The sequence below is a fragment of the Miniopterus schreibersii genome (genome assembly GCF_964146895.1).
Source record: "Miniopterus schreibersii genome assembly, chromosome: 1".
Taxonomy (NCBI): domain Eukaryota; kingdom Metazoa; phylum Chordata; class Mammalia; order Chiroptera; family Miniopteridae; genus Miniopterus; species Miniopterus schreibersii.
The window spans coordinates 87,641,941-87,668,078 of record NC_138101.1 but is presented as its reverse complement, the minus strand read 5'-3'; the positions used below and the strand labels follow the sequence as shown (position 1 = coordinate 87,668,078).

General features: G+C 43.1%; 2 protein-coding genes across 3 annotated transcripts in view; one reads left to right on the top strand and one right to left on the bottom strand.

The window, feature by feature from the left end:
* PTER (phosphotriesterase related) overlaps positions 1-12,986 on the top strand; it is a 57,167-nt gene extending 44,181 nt beyond the window's left edge. For both annotated transcript variants that reach the window (XM_081123368.1, XM_081123369.1), the window contains exons 4-5: positions 5,869-6,009; positions 11,494-12,986. In XM_081123368.1, the coding sequence (XP_080979494.1) occupies positions 5,869-6,009; positions 11,494-11,704 (352 nt within the window). In that variant the 3' untranslated portion in view covers positions 11,705-12,986. The remainder of the gene's footprint in view (positions 1-5,868; positions 6,010-11,493) is intronic.
* A 2,143-nt stretch (positions 12,987-15,129) lies between these two features.
* On the bottom strand, positions 15,130-21,861 carry C1QL3 (complement C1q like 3). Its single transcript, XM_081123390.1, has 2 exons — positions 21,180-21,861; positions 15,130-15,467 (listed from the first exon to the last, which is right to left on the bottom strand). Exons 1-2 carry the CDS (start codon positions 21,765-21,767, stop codon positions 15,288-15,290), a joined length of 768 nt encoding a protein of 255 aa, XP_080979516.1. The 5' UTR covers positions 21,768-21,861; the 3' UTR covers positions 15,130-15,287.
* Between the last annotated feature and the right edge of the window lie 4,277 nt (positions 21,862-26,138).

The window sequence follows — 26,138 nt, the reverse complement described above, 5'->3', positions numbered from 1 at the left end:
CCAAGCAGTCAGAGAACTGAATAACATGGGGGGGGGGGGGCATGCTTGCTCAAATACTGATAAAGGGAAATAAATACACGGCAATCTGAATTACTTTTCTATTGTTTTTTGTTCCCAATTATTTTCTAATATTGAAAAGACTGTTCCGTGAAAGCAATATTTGAGAGTTCTGTGAAACTGCAAAGCCCAAGGCACATGTTAGGCATTGTTATCATCTTGATCACACCCACAAATCACATCCTTTCCTCTGCTCTAGTTCCCTCTCCCTAGATGGCCCACGGACCCCTGTCTAAATTATCACTTCACACAGACTTCCTTGCTCCCATCAGAGTGCATTTGACATTAAACTAAACCCCTCAGCACTTGGATAAGATCTAGAATATAAAGAGGTAAGAAAAAGAGAATCAACGATCCCTGCCTTTTAGTACCAACTTTAAAACACTAATAAATGATAACCGTATTCTGCAAACAGAGATAGGCAAATCACTTTAGATACCATTTTCTTAGCTGATGGCAATATGTTTGTCATAAATGTATGCCTGTTCCTTATATAGACCGAATTTTCTTATTAGTTGAAGAGCAAAAGTGTAAAGCATGCAACAGAAGAAATTATATAATATGAATGACAAGAACAAACATTTGGTACAAAAATCTCATCTTCCTCCTGGGAAATCCCAGGATATTGGACAAATGGCATTGCAGTCACACCGTGCACCTTGAAGGAGGCACTTTGCCCAGTGTGAAATACAGGAGCTCTTCTGCATCTCATAGTCACTTGGCTGACCGTTTAGGACAAGAGGTGAAAAATACTTCCCTTCAAGGCTGGGGAAGACTGGAATAAGAAAGAATATAATCATTCACGGATAGAGAATATGGAATGAGCAGAGCTGGCTGAGGTTGACCCCTACACTTATATAAGAAAAGCTTTGAGATCTTTGATGTCTGGGAGGGGCAGGACCTCTCTTTAATCCGTATCTGGAAAGACGTCAAGCAGAGTACATTTTCCCATGATACCATTCTGACATCTGGGGTCAATCCTTTCTCCAAGTGAAAAAAAAAAAAAAAGTCACTTGCATAAATGCAACTTCAGTAGCACCTTGACAGTCCCGGGAAGTCGTCCAACTGAGTGTCACTGTAATGTGGTTAAGTCACCTTGTTAGGCATTGATGGTGCAGATGCTCCGAGGTCTCTGTGATGGGGTGGATCTCTCCATAGGTGAGTGCTGGCGAGAAGGAAGGGGGCTGCTGTGGGTGCTGGAGGCTCTCAGCACAGAAGGGGCAGCCTGGCCTAGGAGCATGGCTTCTGAGGACAAACGTAGTCTGGGTTTATTCACAATTCCTCAACTTTCCTCACCTGTAAGTGGTGATAATCACACCTCCCTCACGTAGTGTTTGAACAGATTAAATGAGATAGGGCTGCTTTAAATACTTGATGGTGATTAAGTGTTTATTATTCTTGTTCACCTGCTCCTCCTATCCTACCTCTCATTAACATCTAATACCAAGTTCTATTTTTTTTTAGGTCTTTGTCATGAAAAATATGCATGTCCACTAACACTATTTCCCCCCAGGGGTTTTGCACTTCAGCAAGAAGAATTTAAATCAATTCATTTCTTAATTTCTACACACTAATGTTCAGTTATCCAAAGGGTGTCATATCATTAAATGTCAGTAAAAAATAATTTATATATTTATGTATACCTACTTATATATCCTGGATTTTTAAAATATATATATTTTTATTGATTTTTAGAGAGAGAGAGAAGAATGTATAGAAAGAAAATTGATGTGAGAGCAGAACATGGATGGGCTGTCTCTTGTATGCCCCCTATTGGGGATCAAGCCCACAACCCAGGCATGTGCCTTGACCAGGAATCAACCAGCAACCTTTTAGTGCATGGGACGACTCTCAACTAACTGAGCCACCGGCCAGAGCTTTCTTGGATTTTTAATAACAGCAAATTTATCTGTCTCCTTTTTAACTGCATTTTCCTAATGTCCAAAACATCGGCTTAATTGATTCTCTGCTGAGGAAATCTCCCTACACGTGGTTGTAAAATGTTTACGTGTTTACCAAAGAACCATTTTCCTCAAAGTCACTCTCCTTTCTATGGGCTGTTCTACAGGATAAGAATTCCCAGGGGTTACTCTGGAAACCTACATGTGTAGGATGAGTCTTACTAAACATGTTAGTCTTCCTCTAGAAAAGTATTTCTACCTATGGGGATATTCTTCAGCTAGCGCTGGTAATATAAGTCGCATTTACATATAACTGGCATCTGGAGATTTGGATACCTACATTCCCCACTCCTCTCTTAGATTAGGCTGTTGTAAGACCGCATCTGAAGAGACCAGGCTTGGCCTCAGGGGCCACTGCAAGGCCCCGGCTTTTTCCTTTGAGGGAAATGGCAAGCCATTAGTGGGTTCTGAGCAAGGGAGAGACCTGATCTGACTTTAGTGTGGAGATAGACTTTGGCTGCTGTATTTGATTAGACTGTAGTAGAATAAAGGCAGAAATAAGGAGAGCAGTGAGATTTACTGCAGAGATCCTGCAAGAGATGATGGTTATTTGGACCAGTAGGATAGCAGGGAGGTGGTGACCTATCTGGATTCTGGTCATATTTTGAAAGTTGAGCCAAATGTCTACCCTAATGGGCTAGATGTAGAGTATAAAAGAAACAAAGCAGCCAGGATAATCACATGATTTTTGGCTTGAGCAACTGGATGGATGGAGTTGCCATCCACCGAGATAAGGAAGGGTGCTAGAACAGCTAGTTTAGGGTGGTAGACAAGGGGTTATTTCGAGACATGTTAAACTTGAGCTGTCTTCTGGACATCAAAATTGACATGACAGCAAGCAATTAGACATGCAAGTCTGGACTTCAAGAGAAAGAAGACCCTTAATATATACCCCTTAATATTTGTAAGAGGCTTAGAGCAATCAATATCAGGCTCCTAGTAAGAAAGTAAGCAATGGTCATGATTAATATAGTTCCTTCTCCCCCTTTGACCATGCCATTTGAATTGTCTGAAGTAACTGCAATGGTCAGATCCTATTATATGTAATCACTCTCTGAACTAGTAATTAAGTTCCACAAAGCAATCCTTTCTTACTTTGGGGGTTGATCACCCTCTTTGATGGTAAATTTCCCATTTTCAAGTGCAGTTTGAGGTTACTGTGGGAGGGAACTAAATTTAAAAATAAAAATTAAAACACATGATATGCACAGAAAGTCAATGCAATTTTGGAAACTGTCCTTTGAGTACAGAATATTTAGCCATAGAAGAAGTCATATAGTAAGGACGATAGTTAAGAGAGTAGATTCTAGCCTCGAAATGCACTTATACTTCAGCATATCACCTTGAATATTTAATATGTCAAGTCCCAGTTCCCCCATCTGTAAAATCAAGACCTGAAAGAATTGTGGAGAATGTTGAATGAGATAATACATATGAAGAACTTAGCACATTGCTACACACAGTAGGCTCTTATTCTTAGCTATGATAATGATGATGATGATGACAAACAACTTTACTTTTTATTTACAATTGGTTCTAAGACTAAAGATTTTTCTATGGCTTTTTATTTACTATGGTCTTTTCATTGAATATGTTTCTCAATATACCCCTTAAAATTTAGAAAACTTGCTCTCAAGGCATTATGCCAACGAAAGAAAAAAGATTTCAGGAGTAGAAATCAGAGTCTGATCCAGCCTGTTATTGGCACCCCGTTCTCTTTCTTGACTCCAACCGGCCCTCCCCCACCCCTGCCCCAGTACCCTGCCCATGGGGTAATCAACAAACTAAACGAATTGACTCAAAAGGGAAAATACTAAAGGTATCTCTTCCCCCTTAGGTTATTTTAATTGTGTATATTTTGTTTTGAAGCATGGTTCTTTGGGGGTGGGGGGGGGACAGAATATGTTTACTATAGAAAAACACATAATCTTTTAGCCTAGTAATTTTGGAAGCAAAAGATGGTTTCCATGGTAAGAAGATGGAAAAGGAGTAGTTTAATAGAAGATCGCACAGAAATAATGCACATTTTATAGTCTGAAGGGAAGGTATTTTAGCCTCTCTGCCTAAACAATACTGTCAATGCTAAGTTACGCTAAATTGGTGGCTCGGATAAAGGGGAGCCAGCTCCAATGTGCCTGCTCGGAGGGGAAGTCAACAGTGAGCTCCCGGAAAGCGCCTCAGCACAGCAGAAACCTGCACTGTGACACACTGAGGCTTAATTGGTCCTGCTATGGTTTGGAAGAAAGGCTTTGAGAATACTTCTGACCTCTTAGAAGAGATTTATAGGCATATAATAGTGCTTTAATCCTTGCATCCTGGAGTTGCCAAAGTGATAGTATATTAGAGAACATCAAAGCCTAATCAGACAATGAATGCCTGACATCCCAACTCTTCTCCAGGCCAGTCTTGGGTCCCAAACAATCATCCTTTTTCTAGGCCTTTAATTACCTTTACACAATGTCTAACAGGGTGTATTTTCCCCTCACATTATTTCCATATTCATTGTCTTTTGGTAGAATGTCTTTCTTTCTTTCTTTCTTTCTTTCTTTCTTTCTTTCTTTCTTTCTTTCTTTCTTTCTTTCTTTCTTTCTTTCTTTTTCTTTCTTTATCTATCTATCTATCTATCTATCTGTCTATCTATCTATCTATCTATCATCTCTCTATCATCTATCTATCTATCTATCATCTATCTATCTATCTATCTATCTATCTATCTATCTATCTATCTATCTATCTATCTATCTATCTATCATCTATCTATCATCCATCTATCTATTTATTTATTTATTTCTCTATGTGTTTGAATTTCTACCATGCTTTTTTGGGCCTAACTTAATGCATCCCTTTTTACCAGTTATAAGTTTCTTGAAATCATTTGACTCTGCTCCTTTGTCTGTTTACTGTATTATCTTAAATCTTTCTCTTTTTCCATTCATTTGCATAGTTTTGCGACATAAAATTGTGATATTATTGCTAAGATATCTATTGAATGAGAAGATATTCACAAAAATCAGCGCAAAATAATAAATTGTATTTTAAAAGTAAGCACACCAGAACATAAATATCTATAGGAGTGCTGCCTCCTTTTAAGAAGCTGCAATGACGTTTACATAAGTTTTGAAATTAAGTTTAGAACCATGTCATGATCTTCACAAGAAACTGATCCTCTTATTTTACCTTCGCTTCAGGTTTAACCCAGATTAGTATTTACTCACCGAATTCATGGCACCTGGTGCCAAATTTCCTGTAATAGTTTCCACAGTTCACAGCAGTACCACTAAGGATTTTCAAACATACATGGACCATATCCTGAAGACAATTCTATAGGAGAATTACAAAATTGTTTTTGAGTAACCCTGGCCAGGTGGCTCAGTTGGATGGAGCATTGTTCCATACACCAAAGGGTTGCAGGCTTGATCCCCGGTCAAGGCACATACGCAGGTTGTGGGTTCGAACCCTGGTGGGGCACATATGGGAGGCAACTGATTGATGTTTCTCTCCCACATTGATGTTTCTCTCTGTCTCTCTGTCTCTCTCTCTCATCAATAAAAACATATCCTCGGGTGAAGTTTAAAAAAATAAATTTTTTTTTTAGTTTGGCAACATAATTAAAATGTCTATAGATCCTAAGTACTTTGAAAGGGAAAAGTCCCTTTGGAGGGGTAAATTCTCTTATTTCTGATAACAAAGTGAACTTACTATTTTACAGTCACATCATAAGAGCCAATTCAAAAGTTCTGTTACTTTACTTAAACTATGTTCCCGTACATAGTGTGTTTAAAGCTTTTAATCTGCGCATGTGGAAAATAGGCTCTCGATAATAACACTATGTCTGTCTTATTGTCTCTAGGACTATACTTAATAAGAAGGAACTACTGGAGTTTGCTCAACTTGGCTGTTACTTGGAATATGATCTCTTTGGTACTGAACTCTTTCATTACCAATTGAACCCAGATATTGACATGCCCGATGATAATAAAAGAATTAGAAGGTAAATATGATTAAGTCTCTGATAGCATTCGCTTTTGATTTTCATGTCTGGGTGGGTATCAGCAAAGATTCTGGAATCAGTAAGCAGGCAGAACCAGAGACCTGCAAATAAAAATATATCAATGCTGTTTCAGGGAGAAGAATCTCTACATATTATAGTAAGAAGAGAATGAGCCATCCTAAGCAGGCAAAAGCTCAGCAGAGCCTTAGACATTCAGTGCAGATGGGCAGCTGACAAGAAACACAGATAACACTCAACCCCTGCCATGGTAACGAGAACAAAACATGTTTCTCTCCTTTATCTCTCAGGAAGTAAGATGTTTCTTTCCCAGGTTGAACACACTCAAGTCATAACCTCATACAATATATTTTTGAAATGCTTTATTAAAAGTACTCACTAAAGAGTCGACTGCAACTTAAATGCTATAAGTATACTGTCTAAAGACCAAACATCATATAAAATCTAACCTTTCAAAACTGTCTGATATTCATTGAAAGCAAACACCTGTCCTTGTCATTCTATGCCACGAAATGGAAAATGTTGAGAGTCAGGGATGAATGGCTACCTGTTTCATCTTAGTTACATGGTGATATGAACACCGAATGCAGCAGGTCAGGGAACCCGGAGGAAGAGCTAGATCTGAGGTTGAAAGGATGACTTTGGTTTGGGAATACCTAAGGGCTGCTCTCCAGCGGGGCCCTTGGAAAAGAGTGTGAAGCTCGGGCTGGAAATTGCTTGAACTGAGACATGAGTGTAGATGCCATTGGTTTGTACGTGACAGCTGGAAGTGTGGGGATGAGTCAGATCACTCAGAGAATGAGGGCCGAGCCCCCGGGAACACATGCGTTTAAGGGGTGGACTCAGGAACAGCCCCTCAAGGCAGGTGGAGAAGTTTGCAAAGGGGTAAGAGAATGGCAGGCGAGTGTGTCCTCATGGGAGCTGGTGGGGCAGCAGGCTGCAGGCGGGACGGCTTGAACGCTGGTGGTCGGGGGCAGATATCAAGTGAGATAAAGACCGAAAAGCATCCAGTGGATTTCAGTCCGGAGGCTCTCATTTCTCAGTTAGTAAGTGCAGCCTTGGTGGAAAAGGCTCGGGGAATGAGTAGGAGGCGAGAGGGGGAGAGAATGTGGAGGTTATTCTTGCAAGAAGCTTAGGGGCGTGGGGGTAAAGGGGGCCTAATATACCGTGACAGGGGAAGGCAGGACTTTGGGTGGTGGGCACACAGAGCAAACCCACACCTGAAACCTAGATGTTCGTATTAACCACCATCACCCCAATAAATGTAAGGAACTGTTATTAAAAAAATAAATAAAATCCAGAAGCTTGGTAGTAAAGGGAAGGAAGCAGGGGTGTAGGGCTAAAGCTAGATGACAAGACAGATCTAAGGAAGGTTTTGTTAGGAGCTGAGCCATGATTATGTAGCTGAGAGCAAGAGCAGAGAGGCAGAGAGGCTGAATCCAGGGGAGTAAGTAATGCCTCTTCTACAGGCTTGTTAGAGAATGTATATGAAATAAGGTATGCAAAGTTTTTAGCTGACTGACTGGGGCAGAATATGGAACTGGTCAATGAATGTTAAGTTTTAAAAAACTGGAGAGATAAGAGATACAGAGCAAGGCTCCTAAGGAGACAAATAGATGGCAAATCAGAAGTTGGTTAAAAGGAGATGCACTTTCTCCATGGAAATGAGGGGAGATGAGGCCAGTAAAGGGGTGAATACAGATACCTCTTGGGGGGAGAAACAGGGAGTGAGAGCATATGGCCCCATGTAGTCTCTAGTGAGCCCTTAACGATCATCTCCTGAGAAAGAAGGAGTGGATTCCGGGCAGGAGCTTGTAGAAGAGGGTGTAGGCCAGGGATGGATGTCAGGTGGAAAGAGAGATATGACCAGAGACATGATGTGTGCAAGACCCAGGTGAGGCTAGAGGTCCCGGCTGCATGACTGTGTATTGGCTCCAATACACACATGACTTGGTGAATATTTTCCCCAAAAATGTCTTGTAGTTTGGTAGTGGAACCAAAGAAGCTTTGTGAGTAGAAGCAAAAATAGAAGAAAAAAAGATGCAAAGAGTTGGAGAGATCAAGAGTTGGGATTTTGTCCAAAAAATGTTGTTGATAGCTAAGGGAACAAGAGAGGGGTTGAGAGGAGGGTCATGAGGTCTGGGCTGGAGGGAAGAAAATGTAGAGAGAAAAGGGAATATATGTGGCAGGGGGCGGGGGCACATAGCTGGAAGCTTTGGTGGAGCGGGTGGATACATGTCGTAGGAGAGGGCGAGCGAGAAGCTAGGAAGATGCGACTGGGGGTCAGGGTGGTAAACTGAAGACTGAGAATTCAGAGAGGAGGTAGCTCTCCATGGTGACAGGGGCCGGAATACGGTTATCAGGGTAGAAACCTGGTTAGAATGGAAGTAAGCAACACTGGAGTGGAGACATGATGTCTAGAAACTGTGAGGTTCAAGTATCAACAGTTAAACGTGTGCACCCTGGGGTTGAGAAGAGCTTGAGCCAGAGGCCACAGTTGGGACAGGCTTAGCATTTGCCCCTGGGCAGTGGGCCTTTCTGTCTATATTCCGCTGTCCCTGGGCGTCAGCACTCCTCCTGATGACCATGTGCACAGGAAAATATGCTTCAAGTTTAGCATCACTAGAGAGAGCTAGCTGATCGGTGTTACACTAGTTACGTAAACGTGGAGAGGCTTAGCTCTCCATACGCAGACTGCTTGGACTGTCCTGACCAGTGAAACTAGATCTATTTTTTTTTACTACTCAAACTAGCCCTTTGATAAACAGATATATTGTTTCATTTTTGTTTATTTTGTTCTATATTTTTCATTTACTGGCCCAGTAGCGTTATTCAATACTGGCTAACAGGCTTCCCAAGGGCCCTTCTAGCTTGTGCCATGCTCAGAGGTGAATATTGTCTGGAATTTAAAATGGGATGGCGTGGTAGGTCTTTATGATCTTTCATGATCTCGATAAATGTCCTCAATAAATATTTTATGATTCATCTTGGAAATTGGAAGCTAGCTCCTGGGACCTGTTTCCTTTGTGGCAGTGAGGTATATCTTTTGCACCCTTACACCTTCCATGAGGCTCCCAGACCTTCTGGAATAAGAGACAGGAGATTTGCCGGGGTGGGGATCTATGAAGGAGATGGGGGAAGGATGACCAACTCCTCTCCCAGTAGGCCTTCTTACCATATTTAATATCCTTTCGGCTATTAAATCAAGAACAAGAACTTAATTTGGTCAGCTTTCATTGCACCAATTGTAAACATTCTAGATGTATGAAAATACATACAAAATTATATATGTGTGTGTTTATGTATTTCTATGTATATGTGTATGTATATACACTTATCTTCCTTAAATTAAAACAATGCATTAGGTCACTGACTCAAGTACAGCCCACAGTAATCCTGAATGCACTTTTGGATGGTATGTGCCCCAGTGCCCTTGTCCCTACCTCTTGGGCAGTTGGTTTTCATCTTTCAGTGGCAGTCCTTTTCTGAGCCCCGGTAGTCATAAAGCTCAGAAGTGCAAGAACAGAGAAGCAAGCGCCTGCCTACCTCTGGTTTTCAGCACCAGAAATTCTGTGTCTAACACCTGTTTTCAATCTTGTGCTCCAGTTCTCAAATCTTATTATATCTCTGCCTTTTCACACTTTGTAGTCTCTCTCTAATATTTGTTTGCAAAACACTAACTCATTTGTATTTCTATAATTACTGCGATTTTTTTGTCTTCTCATCTGTAGTGGTTCATTCCTTCTGGTGGCGTCGCTAGAACTACTGTTCTTCCTTACAGTGGCACCACAGGAGGGATGATCTCATTTTAGGAGTGACCAGGTAGTTTTCTCGATGGGATATCATGATGTTTCTAGAGCTATGACATTATGTTTCCTAGGAGTCTCCAGATTCTTGACTTAATGAGTCCTAAGGGTTCCCATTTTCAAAGGACTATCTTATCCATTATATTCTTTCCTCACTACTTCGCAATTCAGTAAGTTTGTGTTGACACAAGGCCTCTTACAGGAATCTGTTCGTCCATACGATATGCCTCTGTAGTAACGAGATACCCCCCTTTTTTCCCCTCAAAGAAAAGAGACAAAATCTTAGGGAAGCATACCCTAAAACATCCTGTAAAGACACATCCTGCATTGTTTCTGTCAAATCTTTCTGTCTCATAAATGACCGATAACTCTCTTAGATAATTCCGTTAAAGAGAATTTGTTCCAAAGGTAACTTCAGAACTTTTGGGCATTACACAAATTTTTAAAGACTCAAAGAGAACTGTGGTGACGCAATTAGCATTCCATGTATAGGGTACACATGACATGAATATGGAGTTCTAGACAAAATGCCCAGGGTGGCTCCTCTTCTCTGGCACTTATATCCCTTTGACCTGCAAACACAAGACCAAATCTTCCATTGAAATTTATTTTTAAAATGTATGTTCTCAGAGGGAAGGGCTTTGTGCTTGAGTTTTTGTGTAGCACCTCACGTTTTGCTTATTGTAGTAGCTGTTAAATGTGCCCCATGCACTAGAATGCCAGGAAGTGCCACTGAAATGCAAAAAATACCTAGATCCATTTGGGAATCTAGAAACTGACAAGACTTTATAGCAAATGCCAGAGAAGAGCCACTGTGCCCAAGTTGCACCTCCTGTCACCAGAGACCCATGGATGTCACGACAGACACTGCCCAGAGTCCGGACATGTACAGATGGTGGCTGTCAGGAGGTGACTCATGTTTTGAATTACAGCATTAGATGTTTAGACAAAGGAACGGCTCATCATTTATAGCAATCTTACTGAAATAGAAGGAAGAGTAAATTTTTAGTGGTCAATTTAACCCAGTGCTCCAAGACTAAGTAAAAATTCCCATAGACGTCAAAGGGACAAATGCTCCAAATATAAACATACCATTGCTCAGCTTTTAAAAATGACTGTCTAGCTATCATATACCCTTCACTTCCAAACCAGCTGGTTTTACTCTCAGAATGTTTCACTTGTACGAGGATTCCTTCTGTTTCCCTATTTAATCAGAAGTAGTCATTGGTGTTATTTGCTAGAAAAAAAAGAGAGAGACTGAGATCTGAAAAAAAAAAGGCCCACTAAGAGAGGCATTTTTAGAGTGAGAACCAGCTACAGAGGCAGAACAGTTATTTAGTGGAATGCTAAAGGGGCCATCCATTCAAACTGGCACCTCCTGTTCGAAGCTATCTTTAACGCAGCACTGCCAGGCATTGTCCTAAATATCAAAGGCTACACATGTCTGTGGGCATGCAACAAGGACCGTGATCCTACCAAAATGCAGCCATCGCTTTATCATCACCACACAGTATTTATTAAGGGTCTCCCAGTGCACATGCCACGGGGAAGGCGGGGTCTCTGTGACAAGCACAGTAGGTTTGTAAGTACAACGTGTAAAGCACCCTGAAAACTGTAAATGTGAGACAAATGCCGCATCATGAGTTAACATTCTTCACAGGGTACGTCTCCTGGTGGACGAAGGCTATGAAGACCGAATTCTGATGGCCCATGACATACACACAAAGCACCGGCTGATGAAATACGGAGGCCACGGCTATTCTCACATACTCACCAACATTGTTCCTAAAATGCTGCTTAGAGGTATAAGCGAGAAAGCCCTTGATAAGATACTAATAGCAAACCCTCGGCAATGGCTAACTTTCAAATAAGGGTTGGTTGTAAGTTCACACCTTGAATAGGAAGCTTACAGGGAGCATTCAGCTCTTTCAAACCCACTGTGAGGTATCAATTAATCAGCGCTACATGGGACTAATGATGGGTCATTTCCTTTTTATGAGAATTAGAAGCATCTTGCCTTCTTAGAACCTGGCTATCACATCTGCGCCTTTTGGGAGTCATGGAGCCTTACTGAGCCCTATTGCTTTGCCTTAACAACATAAGCACAGAAGTGCCTACTTCCAAACAATGATTTACAGGCTAAATCCCTTTAGGGAAGTTTTGTTTTGTTTTCTTAATCTATCAGCTGCCCTACTTGAGAATTTAAAGTGTTTTTAGTTAAATTACCCCCTTCTGGAGCAATCCAATATTTCCTGTAATATTGATGATCCTACTAATTATCCTGCTGTTCTTTAATTAATGCTTAATGAATAATATGGCACTTTAGAATAGCTTCTTCAGCAAGGGAAGTGAAATTTTGAGATTTTTTTCAATAGAGACTGTAAGACAATTACCAATTTACAATGGTAAAAATATTGTGGAAGGTTAATTATATGCTGTCCACCTATCTATATATACTTACAATAAATTGTGTTGCCTGTGGCTTTCTGGCACCCACTTTTGCTATAAATTTTGTTGTGTTTTGAAAATTTTTTATAAGGGGGCATGAACACATAACACTGAATTATAAAAATTCAATCATAAAAGTCAGAATATATTACATAATATACTTTAATGAATCATTACATTTATAATAACAAAGGCCACAATTTAATTAATAATGTATAATGCAAAAAAAGAGAAACGTTTGCCATATATATATAGTCCCTTTATTCCCTTTACCTTTTCTTTGTTTTTCCTTGGGCCTAAATAGAGAAAATAATGCTTATTTATATGAGGAAAAGGTCGGGTCTACTAGAAATGACAGTCTGACTCTTCAGCCTATGTTCTAAAAGTTATCAGCCTTGGCGCCCTCCTTGGAGCACGCCCATGACCTTCTCTTGAGCACATACTATTTTTTAATACTATAAGGGTCCCCATGAGACTTGCAACCAGGGAAGCAGCAAGCAATGGCAGCTCGTCCCAGGCTTAACCCCTGAACCTGTCTCCAAGTCACCCTTTTCTCTGACTTTTCAGTGAGCTAAAGCAGCCCCACCTTGGATCACTTCTTGCCTATAACATTTCTAGGGAGCCAAAGCAGGCCAGCCCAGGCTCTCCTAAGCCCCTAAGTCCTTCCTTTGTTTCACTGTCCCCAGCTTTAATAAACATACTCATAAATAAATAAATAAATAAATAAATAAATAAATAAATAAATAGTACCCAGCCCTGATGATTTGTGTAAATAAAGCCTTTTTAAAACTCTTAGTTGATGTGCATTGCTTTTTAAAAATTAATCTTTTTGGTTGAATCCTCAGTATGCTGTTACCTAAAAAAAAAAAAAATTCTACAAACCCTGTTGCCAATTCTTTGATAACTATATATTGTTCAATAGAAATAAAATCCATTGCAACTCAGCTTTCTGAGTTATCTTATATATTAGAAAGGCCAAATCGAATCAGTCATTATTCTTGGTGAATGGGCTAAGTGTTTTTAATCATATAATCATGATGGTTACTCAGACTAAGGCATTTAAACCAAGAAAACAGCACCTTCTTATGGGAACACCATGCATAACTCTTTTGGAAAGGTGAGGTCTGCTAAATAAAAGATATTTCTGCGTATCAAAGATGATGAAGCTTTCTGCATGAGAACAGAAAGTACCCAGAGGAACAAGTCAGGAGAACAAATTAATTCTTTTAAATGAAAAAAAAAAAAAAAAAAAAGCAAATATCCTTCACCAGTAAAACAGATTTTTAAATCTGTTTTTGAAATCTACTTGTCAAAGAGTCTTCAAAAGGCAGCTGAGAGGGGAACAGATTTTTCATTGTAATAGTGGAAGTGGTCTGATAGTTTGAATCTATCAGCATGCATTTTTAATATTTTTCTTAGTTTTAAAGAGATGGCTTTTGGCAGTGTATTTTAAACAGACAAAGGATTTACACTACTCTCAAAATCTACTTTACTGTCAGCTTTGACCCACCTGAGAAAGAAAAAGTGATCATTCAAATGCATATAATTCATAAACATTACAAAGGAGAGCCACTTTGTTTCAGCAATCCTCACATTAACAGTCTGCCACCAAATGCAGTGAAAAGTATTGACTGGCAGAGGGTTACAGAGAAGCCATAGGCTTAATTTACAGACATGTGACGCATAGGGCATTTTAACCTAATTCAATATAATTTTCAGGATAACTCGTAAAAGAGAAGTCATTTAAATTATTTTGCTATTCCATATATTTTTGTCATCCAAAATATATTTCAATCCAAAATAAGTCAAATAATTTATGTTTGTGTGTGTGTGTGCACATATATATATATATTTTTTAATTAAATTTCTGAGGCTATACCAGCCACTGTGCTTATGGTCTGAAGCCATATATATTTTATTTCATCTAATATATATAGGTGTGTATATATACACACACACATATGTAGCAGGTATTTCTATAAAATATATACACTTTGTTGTCATACTGGTTATATGTGAAATTGTTCTTTTTGAAGTAACCTCAGGCCATGACTTATAGTAACTATTTGAAGGCCTTACTTAGTGTCCCCCTGGTGATGCATGCAGTAGCTCAAGTTAAACCTTTGTGCGCTGGCTTATGAATAATCTTTTGTTCCAAAGAAGGCAAAAGCCTCAGTCTGATTTAACACCAAAGAATAAATTCCTCTGACTTTCCAAGTAAATCTAAACACATTCTACTGACAAAATGGACACACAGGGGATTTTCTAAATACCATACATATTACACATTTTTACACTTAGAAGGTAATCCTATGATACAATTTCAACCTCTATTTTAAAAGACTATCACCAGTAAAGAGAGAAAATAACATTCATAAGAAAAAGAAAATGGGAAAATAACCATAGGCTTGGGAATTCCCTCAAATCCAGAAAATTCCAGGTTAAGGCTTGAAGTTGAATCATTTCCGGGTCTAGCTCTAAAGTTCACACGAGTACAAGGCAAACAATTTCTTTGGGGACAAGCAGCATTATTTCGATTCGACCTTCTCCTGCAGGGTACAATCATTCCTCCCCACACTACGAATGGACTCCAAGGATCATAAAAAGCAGGTACACTCACAAGAACCAAAGCTGACATGGATAAGAGCAGCAGGATCACGGTACACCAAAGTATCTTATATACTGAAGAAATAATTGAGCGTCTTAGATTTTTCTATAAAAATTTGTGATCTATATAGGACTTCATTCACATGGACACTAACAACAAGGAGTATTTGCTTTGGCGGTAGTGGATCACACATCTGCTTATCTTGTTTTTAATCTATTTTTTTTTTTTTTTTTTACATAATGTTTCTGAGAACACAGATGTGAGTCAGGTAGCATTTGAATTCCCCACATACACACAACCGAGATGCCCCACAGCCGGCGTTCCCCTGGGATCCTTGATTCACTGATGTTGGCCACACGAATCCAGCGTCCAAGCTCATCGGCTTAGCTTCTGCATCGTCAGTCGGCGTAAATGATAAATCCGGAAAATGTGCTGTATTTGTTGTTGTTCCCTCCGTGGGCCTTGCCGCCGTCGAGCTTGATGTAGACTTCGTCCCCCGGCTCCAGGTGAAGGACCACGCTGTTGCTGGCATAGTCGTAATTCTGGTCGGCGTCCTGGGCGATGGCACTGGCGCGCACCTGCGGGCAACGGGCAACGGTTAGAGCTGGGCCGGGAGCATCCCCTTTGGGCCGCTCGCTCAGCCTCAGGAGCCGGCCTGCTCACGGCAGACAGCCGACGCCGCAACGGCCACCTTGGCCTTGGAGCTTTGCGAGGATATCTTTGTAATCGTCTCAACTATGCTGATGGAAAGGAGGGATGGAAAGGCGCAGCGGTGCCTGCATGCCAGCCGTCTGTCCTTACCATGTGTTGTAAACAGTGCGTGCCAATCCATTCTCTCCTTAAATCACTACGTTTTCTGATTCTTTTACCTCTCTGCCCAATCACTTCTTGAAGGGGAAATAAGAGTCATTTCTTGCATTTTAATTTACCCAGATAGCAATATTCTAACCAGCCGGTGAGGGGCACAGGAGCTCAACCCAAGCTTCAGCTCTAGTCCCCACGATTATTAGAACATGAGATCCGCAGGAGGTAAAGACTCAGAGAAATACCACTACTCTACTGTACAGGAAGAAAGCCAGCTGATTTGGGGATTTCAAAGTCTAATTCAAGCAAAGCCCCTTTTACCAGAAGCTTAACTCTTTTAAACATCTTTGACTATACCATCCAACTTTACAGGTGTTGTTTTTTTTCTATTTGTGCCTTTTTAATCACTTAATTGTGATGTGTGCAATTAAGCAAATTATTTCATTTCAACATATCTGAAATTATAGAAGGAACTAAATTTCCATGATTTGAAGTTTCTCAAATTGCTAGAGTTTTTGAATGATCTCATTTCGGTGATTCTAAGTGTGTGGTTTGCTTGCTTATAAACCCATTCGTGTGGAGCCTGTGGTTTCATTAGTGATTTGACAGACATTTGCAAACAATCAAATTGCTATCATATCAACTAACATGGGCATTCTGTCACATCCTCAACTCAAATTAGGCTTCATGCCCATTTAGCTAAATTTTGATTCTGCCTTAGAAACAATTTTTCAACAGGCAGGCTTGTATTTGATTTCCTTCAGTAAAACACCTACTTTGTGGCTTGTTTCTCTTCCAGTATAACGGTATTTCCCTGAATAACATAGCAAGTGATTTAGTGGTTTTGTAAACCTGCGCTATGTGATAATGCATGACTTGGGGTACAATGTGCCAGAATTTATCACTTGGCAAAATGAAGGAACTGAGACATAAGTCAAGAATTTCCATGCATTTTTTTCAAAATGTAAATGGTAGATTTTCAAATTAAATTTTCATGTGGTATGTTCTCACATTAATGCTGAAATGTTAAAAAAGGAAAAGGCTCTTTGACACTGCTGAACTTGTAAAGTGATTTGAGAATTATTTAAAATTTTCTTTCTGGCTATCATAGAGCAAAAGGAGGAAAGGCTTAGAGCATTTAGAATTCCTCAACACTGTGCTGGCCGACACCAGTCCGATTATCACGATATACCCCATAGTTACGCCCAGAAGCACTGGCTGGAATGTACTCACCAATTTAGGGAGGTGATCTGTTTTGTCCATTAAGTAATAATACAACTTAATGTCATAATATTTCCTAGGAATTAACCGTAAGTTTGTAGGAGTTGAGTGCTTTGATTTGTTAATGTCATCTAGTCATTAATTCCCAGGGAAAAACATCTACAAGGGGGATAGTGCGATTATGACCTGATCTTTTTCATGTGTGGATTTTTAGTGGGTGAGAAAAGTTAAAATACAAAATAGTAATTAACCATATTAGTAATATAGTATCAATCCCTAATATACTTCTCAGTTGTTATTAATAACCACACACACCTTATTTACTGCCTTAGCATTTACTATATGTTCCATGGGTATTGTGCTTTAACACTGTTTTCTATACAAAGGCCTTTGGGAACCAGGACTCATTAAAATCACTTGATTCTGAGACAATAATCTTAAAAAATACATATAATGCAGTTTTTATTCTATAGGGTATAACCACAAACCATGTCATTATTACCATTTTTATTCAGCAGGGGTAATCACAAAAACCTGTAAATACATTAGTGTGATCCCACAGACTGGAAGTTACTCCTATGGTTTTCGCTTCCTTTGTGAAAAAAGCCAGTGTGATTGCTCTTAAATGAAAGTGATTCTCTAAGATTTTAACCTGTACTGTACCATAAGACCTTCCCAATTAAATAGCTGCCATGCTCCAGTGTCTTTTGCATGATTTTAGTATCCCTGCTCACCTCATCCTACTCTAAAAGTATAATGGCACTTGAAATTTCAAGCTCTAGTCTCTAGCTCGGTGACTTCCAACAGTTCTGCATTTAAGCCATCAAACTATTGAGGGAGGTAATGCATCCACCCTGGAGGCTATTTTCAGGTTCCTAAATGTACACTGATTTTAGCATTTTCTCCGGAAATACGATGCATCCTTTCCTTAGCTCAACATACTCATTTCTATCTAAATGTACGCTAGTATCTTTTCATATCTGAGTTAAGTATTTAGATTCTGCTTGATCTTTAGTGCATGTTTTATGGCCCCTACAAAGATAATTAATTTGACATTTCCTGATCTCACTAGTAAATAGAATGATGCAGTTTTTATTCTATAGGGTATAGAATAAAACCCACAAACTAGTCACTGTTTCCAATATACCTCTTGTTCACTGGTGCCTTAACAAATAAATTCTTAGAGTGAAAATTGGTCCTTAATTATTTTATAATTCTAATCTTGAGCCTGTTGGTAAGTTTTCATTATAGTGGCTTATTATAGTAATATTATAGTGATTATATCCAAGTAGCAATATTTTTATTCAGGTTTTCTGCTAGAGGTATAGAAACATATTAAAATATTTCCCAGCTATTTGAGTCCAATTTTTACCTTTAATATGCACTGTCATGGGCTCTCAACAGATGATAAGATTAAGTTTAGGTTGATGGTTTCAAGGGGAATGTGAGAACCGTGGTGCTTTTAGTGGCAGGTTTGTGAGAGCGTAATAGGTTGTATAGCTTTAGCATTATCACATTAGTGAGGATTATCATTAGAACAATATTTATGGTAACATTTGCTAATTTAATTAATTGCTACTGATGTTCTCATAATTTCATTTTCATTGTACTTCTGTGGAATCATAAACAAAAGGTTAAGTGGCTCATCAGGTTAATTTACTGGCCTTTGATGTTTCCATCTGTGATCCTGAATTAACACAAAGCATAAATAAATTGCTTCTCATATGGTAGCATTCCAGAGACATTCCTCTATCCGAGAGTGAACTGCATTTTTTAGTGCAATTTTTGTGTTTCTCTAATCCATTTAATCCACAGAACATTATACTGACATGGATCTCTGAGTTTCTGTTTTATGAAAACAAATTATGTCAGCTCAGAGGTGGCAACTGCCACTCTAAGAAGTGATTAGACAAGAGCATAATTGAAAAGCAAGGATAAACTATTTATTCAATATTAATAAAGATATTATAAGATTTCTCATCTACAACTGTGTGCAGCCCAGACTTTGCAAAATAGTTCTATTCTAGAGATAAAATTCCTTAACAGTAATATTGTAATAACTATTTTCCAAAATAGCCCATGCTGAATTCAAAAATATATTGTTTGCTACGATATTTATTTTCTGAATTACTCGTTGCACACCTTTGCTGAGCAGCAACTTAATAATGCCAATGGAAAGCATTATACCTTTAAGGTCAGCTGTTTTTGCCTTGCTCTTTTTTCCTGACCCTCAAAGAATGTACACGCTAGGGTGATACAAAGGAGCACTCTGCACTCCGAATAATGAAATAATTTAAAAATGAAATGCACATAGAATGTGTATGTGGAATGGTTTTCATGGAACCAGTGTAAGATTCTCGGGCTCAGCAGTCTAGATATCAACATTTCAGGTAATTTAAATATATTGTTCCCTGGTTTTTCATGCAATTGCAATTTCCAGATATTTAAAGATGTGAGCACTTTTATACATGGACTGATTAAACCTGAATTTTATTCCATGTTAATGAATATCTTTAAAAAAGGTCTCTTTAGCATGTATTTTCCAGATAGTATTTTCTTTAGATAGTATTTTCCAGACTTAACCGTTGAGTCAGAAGATAGCCAATTTGTAAATAAATGGGTGCCTCACCCCTGCCTGCTGAGGGGCTGCCCATGAGTCCTTTTGTCCATGAGTCTCTATGGGTACAGTGAGTCATGCCCTTGGCAGCCATTTACCTATAACTATCCCAGGGCTCTGCAAATAATTTTTATTTATCTTAATATTATTTTTGTGCATAATAACTATAATAAACAACCCTGTCAGTGCCTCCTGGTGGCCAATTCTTCTTTTTGTTCCACAGAGTCCTGAGTCCTGAGAGTCCTTTAAGCTATTTTCTTCTAAATTCCTTTAGAAGTGAGGGGCGGGATGGGATTTTTTTGTCCTTTCTATCTCTTATACATTTAAGATATTTGTCTTTCGTTTTTGAAACAATCCTGACAGTGAATTAGGTTTTCGGAAGAACTCCAGCTTCAGTGCTGCTTAATAGAAACCTGGGTTATAGCTAAAAAGGTCTGAATTCAAGGGGAAAGTGACCAAGCCCCATAGACCTTGTTAAATCAAAGTTGGCCATGGCAGGGTCAAGGGCCATTCACTGTGCCACCCGATAAACAAAGTTACAGCCCCAAAATTCTGTCTAGACTGCAGGCGGCAAGGCCTCGCCCCCAGCAGCCACCGATCCAGCGTGTGCAGAGGATCTGATTACACCTTCAGGCAGTTACACATATTATTTTCCTCTTCTGACTACGAGATAAGACACCCTTTGGTTCTGCAATGACTGCGAATTTCTCGAGCAAACGGGAAAGTTGCCCCAGTGTAAAACTGCAGCCATGTGGCCCTTGTGGCAGCGCCAACAGCTCGGGAGAGCACGTCCTCCCGGCCCAGGGCTAATCTGAGGCTGCTCACAGTCAAGGCCAAGGCCCCCGGCCCTGCGCGCTGGCAGGCGGGGTGCAGCGACCTTGGCGCAGGGGCCTGGGCTCGCGCCGCGCGGCCCCGGTTTCCCGCTGGGCTCCCCTCCCGCTCTCCCGTCCACCTGCCCGTGCGTCCCGGGACCTGCCCCAGGAAGCGGAGTTTGGGTTCTATGTTCGGGATCCTGTGTTACGGTCTAAAACCATGAGTTTCAACTTTTTTCTTCTGTTCTCAACACTCATTACATCTCCCCCTTCGTCTCCTTGGCTGAAAACTAAACCGGATTTGTGTTGAATTTGACCGCAGGCGAGTTTCCCGGTGCGGGTCGCTGCGGGCCTCAGGGTCCCGGCTGACTCGCTCCTTCGGACCCCCCTTTCTCCCCCGGACCTGGTCTTTCTCTCTCCCCCGGGGGTGGGTTGGTGGCCCTGGCACGCCCAGCCTGGACTCCCCCGGCCCTCCCATTCCCGCCAAAGCCCCTGAGCAACCACCCCACAGCCGGGGGTTCCCGGCTGCTGCTCCAGGACTCCCCGGTTCACGCGCCGTTCAGGACACCGAGCTCCCGGCCTCCCGCCCCTCGAGGGTCGCGCTCACGCACCGAAGCGCCGAGTGCGGGCCCCGGGCTGGGGGCACCGCCCTCTCGGGGCCTCCGGGAGCACCCCTTTTTGACTTTCGACCCCGGAGTCCCCAGAGCGGAACCGCGCCCTGCCTTCACAGCGCACCCGGGAGCCCCGAGCCGCAGCGCCCCTTCCGCGGGGCCCCCGCCCCGTCTGCGGGGTGTCCTCCCTCTCGCCCGCAGCGTCCCCGCGCCGCCCGCGCGCACCTGGTTGTTTTTGCAGAGATCAGCCCACATGCTGGTGCCGTCCCCGCCGCGCATCAGGACGTGGTAGGTGAAGAAGTAGATGCCGGGGATGGAGCAGGTGAACTTGCCCGTGGTGGGGTCGTAGTGGTTGCCGAGGTTGGTGACGACGTCGTCGAACTTGAGCACCTCGTAGCCTTCGTGCTGCCGCTTGAGGCCGGCGTAGAAGGCGATCTTGGGCACCGTGCTGTAGGTGGCCGCGCTGATGGCCCCCGCCGCGTTCAGGCCCGGCGCCCCCGGCGGCCCCGGCAGGCCCTGGCGGCCCGGCTCGCCCTTCTCGCCCGGCGGGCCCGCGGGGCCGGGCGGCCCGGGCTCTCCAGGGGGCCCCCGCGGGCCCGCCTTCCCCGGCCGGCCCGCCTCGCCTTTGGGGCCCTGGATGAAGGTGGGCAGGGACTGCATGAGGCCGCGGTCGGGCGTGGCGGCCGTGCTGGGCGCCTTGGTGCCCCCGTAGGGGTCGCAGACCATGCGGCAGGTGCCCAGCATCTCGTAGTGCGCCGACGTGCCGGCCGAGCTGACCAGCACCGGGATCAGGATGACCAGCAGCAGCACCATCACCACCCCCAGCGCCCCGGCGGCGATCAGGCGCCTCCTGCTGCCCACCAGCCGGCTCAGCGCGGGGCGATCCTCTTGTCTGCTTTTGGACAAAATTTTGAAGGTTGGGCGGGGACCTCTTCAGAGCCGAAAACAACCCCCTGCGAGCCCCAACTCCCCCGGGCGGGCGCGCGCCGGCCGCTCCGAGGCTGCTCGCGCTCCCCCCGCCGAGGCTGCGGCCCGGAGGGAGCTCGGGCGCCGAGCGACCCGAGAAGTCCGGCGCCGGGGCCGGGGAGGGGTGCGCCGTGCGCCCGCTCGCCCCTCTCGCCCCGTCGCACCTGTGGCCGCGCTGCCCGGGGCGGCCCCGCGCTCGGAGCGCACAGCCGGCCGCCGCCTTGGCGCCCGCCCGGGCCGCTCGCACTTTTATGCCGCCGCCCGCGATCGACTTTTCCGTTTTTGCCGACTGCGCCAGTTCGCACCAACTTTCCCTCCGAAGTTGCCTTTTCCTGCCTCCTCCTGGTCTGCTCTCGCCCGCTCGGTCCGCCTCTCCTCTGCCTCTCTCTCTCTCTCTCTCTTCCTCCTTGGCGACCAGCACAACTCTAACAGACGCGCACCCCCAAAGGCCCGCGCGGGGCGCGCGAGCTGGGGCCGGCCGCTCCCGGGGTGCGCGCAGGGGCGGGCAGGGGCGCCCCGCGAGGCTCGGGCTGGGGCGCGGACGCCCCGGAGCAGCCGAGGCGCGGCGGCGGGAGCGCGGGGCGGCCGGGAGCCGGGCGCGAGCGAGGCGGAGCGCAGGACTCTGCCCGGGTGCCACCTGCCAGCAGCAGAGGAGGCTGGAAACGCGCGCCCGAGCAATTTATAGGCACCCAAGGCGCAGAGGAAGGGGAGCCGCTCTGGCATCTCATTGCAGCATCTGCTCCGCTCATCCCACTCAGGCAGAGTTTGGCATTACTCTGACAATGTGGGAATTTTTTTTTTCGGCCTCCCCCCGCCCCCCGCACATGGATAACAGCGAGATCCTCAATGCTCCCTTGCGGAATCCAGGCGATGGCAGCGCTCTCGCCGGACAGGCGCGGGGGGAAGGGGACAGATGTGCGCGAGCCCTCGGAACTCAAGGGTCACACCTGAGCGCCCGGTGTCACTGCTGCCAGCAGCCCCAGGGGGAGGGTGGGGAGGAAGGTTGAAAGGAGGGTGGCTTGGTTGACAATATTCCTCTACAGGCTCACCCACAATCAGTGCTTCAGGTGTTTTTTAAAAATGCCACTTTTAACATAAGGAGGGCCCTTTAGAATTTTCCAGATGGTAGATGTGATTTTTTTTTTTTTTAACCTTATGGTTTTCCTCGCCACCCTCCTAAAACGGAGTAAAATGTTACTCAGAGAACAGCAAGGTGTGTTGAAAAGCCAAAGGACATTTCTCAATGATTTTAAATGAACATGCCCACCCCACAAAGGGGGGAGGGGTTGGTTCTTTTTACAAATGTTGCAGGCGGTGAGTGTATACATGTATACTCCACTTACAGGCTTACAATTCTAGCAGCCTTTACAACCATTGGGCCCGAAGTTGCATTTACTGAGGGGTGCTACATGCATGAGAAATTATCACTTGTGAAATGCCTTCAAAAGACTTAAGCTAAAGCAAGAAGCATTTACCAAAGCATTGGTCAAGCTCTTTTCCAAAGATATGGAAAAAGTCCTGTAAACTCCGTAGCACATTTCCTGCCTGCGCACTGGGGGACTGGGAAAATAGAAAAAATATGAGAAGGAAGGGCCCCGTTTGCCGTGAGAGAACAGGGGAAGGAACGGCCTGGATTTATAATATTAATGGAAAGCCTCCAGAGTAGATATTAGGCAGGTTATCCCACCAACACATACATAAGACACACAAGAACGGCTTGAAATAAACACGTAGAATTGATTCGTAAATCATACTTTTGCATTCAGGAGCAATAGATGTCAATCAAACATGGGTGACATTTGCTTGTCAATATGGGGATGATGGCTGGGAAGACGGAGACTTATTACATCAGGGCGAGAATGGGAAATGAGAAGCAAGAAAGAAAGACCACAGCAAGCACACAAAACAGTAACACCCTGGGTGACGATCCTGTCGTGGGCTCCACAACACGGACACCTACTTCTCTGTTTCTTCTACCCTGACCCTCCCTATTGGAGTCATTCTTTCTTTCCTCCTTTCAAAAGTGAATAAGGTCAAATGAGCAGGCAGAAGGAAACAAAGCTTCATTGATTCTTTTTAGAGAAATGTCAGCGGCTCCTGCAAGTCTTTCCTGGGAGAATGAACCCTGAGTGTGGGGCACCGGGGCTAAGCCTGGCCCATGTCTCCGCAGTATCTCTCTGCCTGGCTGTTGAAGATAGTCCTGCTACTGGGAAATACTCCCTCCCACGTCTCCAACCTTTCATTTTTATTATTTATAAATGTGTGTCTATATCTTGGGTATACGTATACATATATTTCAGAATATTTCTATTCACATGAGCTACCTTATTTTCATATGTTTAAGCAGCAGGCACATAGCTAAGTTCTGTCCTGGACACAATACCTATTTTCCTGATGCATCTTCTGGGTTGCTTCTCAGAAGTCACCTTTCTGTAAAAGGACAGGATGGTAAAAAGTATGGTGTCAGCAATGGAGAGCAGTGAGTTCATGAAATAAACTGTTCTCCGATACCACCAAATTATCACACTTCAAAAAGTCTCCTTATTGCTAAAGAGAGTTCAGTGGGGGGTAAAATTGGTAGTTTTCTAAAGGTAGCATTGTATAAATAAGTTGTCATTGAAAACCTCAAGATACATGGAGTTTCCTCTTTGAAGAATGCTCATCTCATAGAGAAACCGGACAAGGATAACATAAAACAGTAGAGTTGGAATGGACCCTAGAAAGCCAGCCTCCACCTGCTGGCTTTGCGAATGGAGAGGCGGAGACGGAGCTCAGAGCAGAAGGAGGCCTCCGGGCGCCAGCTCGGCGCGTCTCCTCTTACCCGCTTCACAGATACCGCGTTTTGTACACATTAAAGGTGCGCGGCAACCACCAGCAAAAAGATTATGACTTGCTGAAGGCTCAGATAATGGTTAGCATGTTTTAGCAATAAAGTGCTTTTAATTAAGGTATGTACATTGCTTTGGGTTGTTTTTTTTTTAGACATTACGCTATGGCACTCAATACAGTATGGTGTAAACATAACTTTTGTATGCGCTGGGAAATCCAGAAATCCGTGTGACTCACTTTATTACGATATTCACTTTACTGTGGTGATCCGGGAACCAAGCCCACCGTATTTCCAAGGTGTGCCTGTGCACGCCCTCTGCACCGCAACGCCAGCGCACCCCAGCCCAGCCCGAGACCTATGGTACTAGTCCCAGTAATTGAGGCTTTCCTCTTTCCATTTTCTCTAATGCCCAAACAAAGCTTGATTTTGCAAGGGAGGGCGCTAACGTCTCAAAGTTCCGCTGAGATCGGAAAGGTGCCCAGTAGCCATCACTCATCGTGTAGATATCATCTCCCGGGTCACAAGGCTGACCCCTGTCTTCTAGTGGAGTGCACCGACCTGGGCAGTGTGTGGACATTCGGTTTTTTAGTGAAGTTTAAATTATCGGCCTCCTTCCTTTTCTCTCGAAATGTCCCACCATGTCCTTTGGAAGGAATGCTCCCCCCCTCCAAGATTTTTAGGGATGGCTGGTGGTAGATACATTTATGGCTGGTGACTGCCCACTCTCCACTGCTTGAATCTCTCAGAAGGTTCTCTAGAAAGCTATTCACGCTTCAGCCCTGATTCTGACAGTTTGAATAAACCATCTGATATGGCATATTACTCACCATCTTTATATGTATATAATAATAGAAAATGTGTCGATTAAAAAAATATTTGATTTTCTTCAGTCCTCACCAGAGAGCCCAGCTCTCTCTCATATTTGATAGTATTAATTTTGGAAGTAGGCCCTGGAATCTAATCTTCTTCCCAGCACTTCCTGGTCATTTCTGAGGAAAACAGCAGGCCCCAGATGGGCCTTTGGGACCCTTAAATGATAAAGTCCAATACGAAACCCCAGGGTCCGGGTAGGGTGATGATCCTGAGGTTCTCACCTTCCTTACTTCATTGCTGTCTCTTTCGGAGAACTGAGCAGATTCTAAGCAGCCGACTCCCACACAGACACGCACGGCCATCCATTAATCTTTACTGAGCACCCACTGGCAGCATAGCTGGGCTCTTCCTAGGCAAACAAATATTTAGTCATGAGAATTATTTCCAAATCTAGCAGCACTTAAACAGAAATAGCATTTCTTTTAACAGGAAAAAAATTAACAAACTCAAGGGCTATCTAGAGGAACAGACAAAAAATATAAAACATGTGACTGGATTAGCTATTGCTCTTTAAT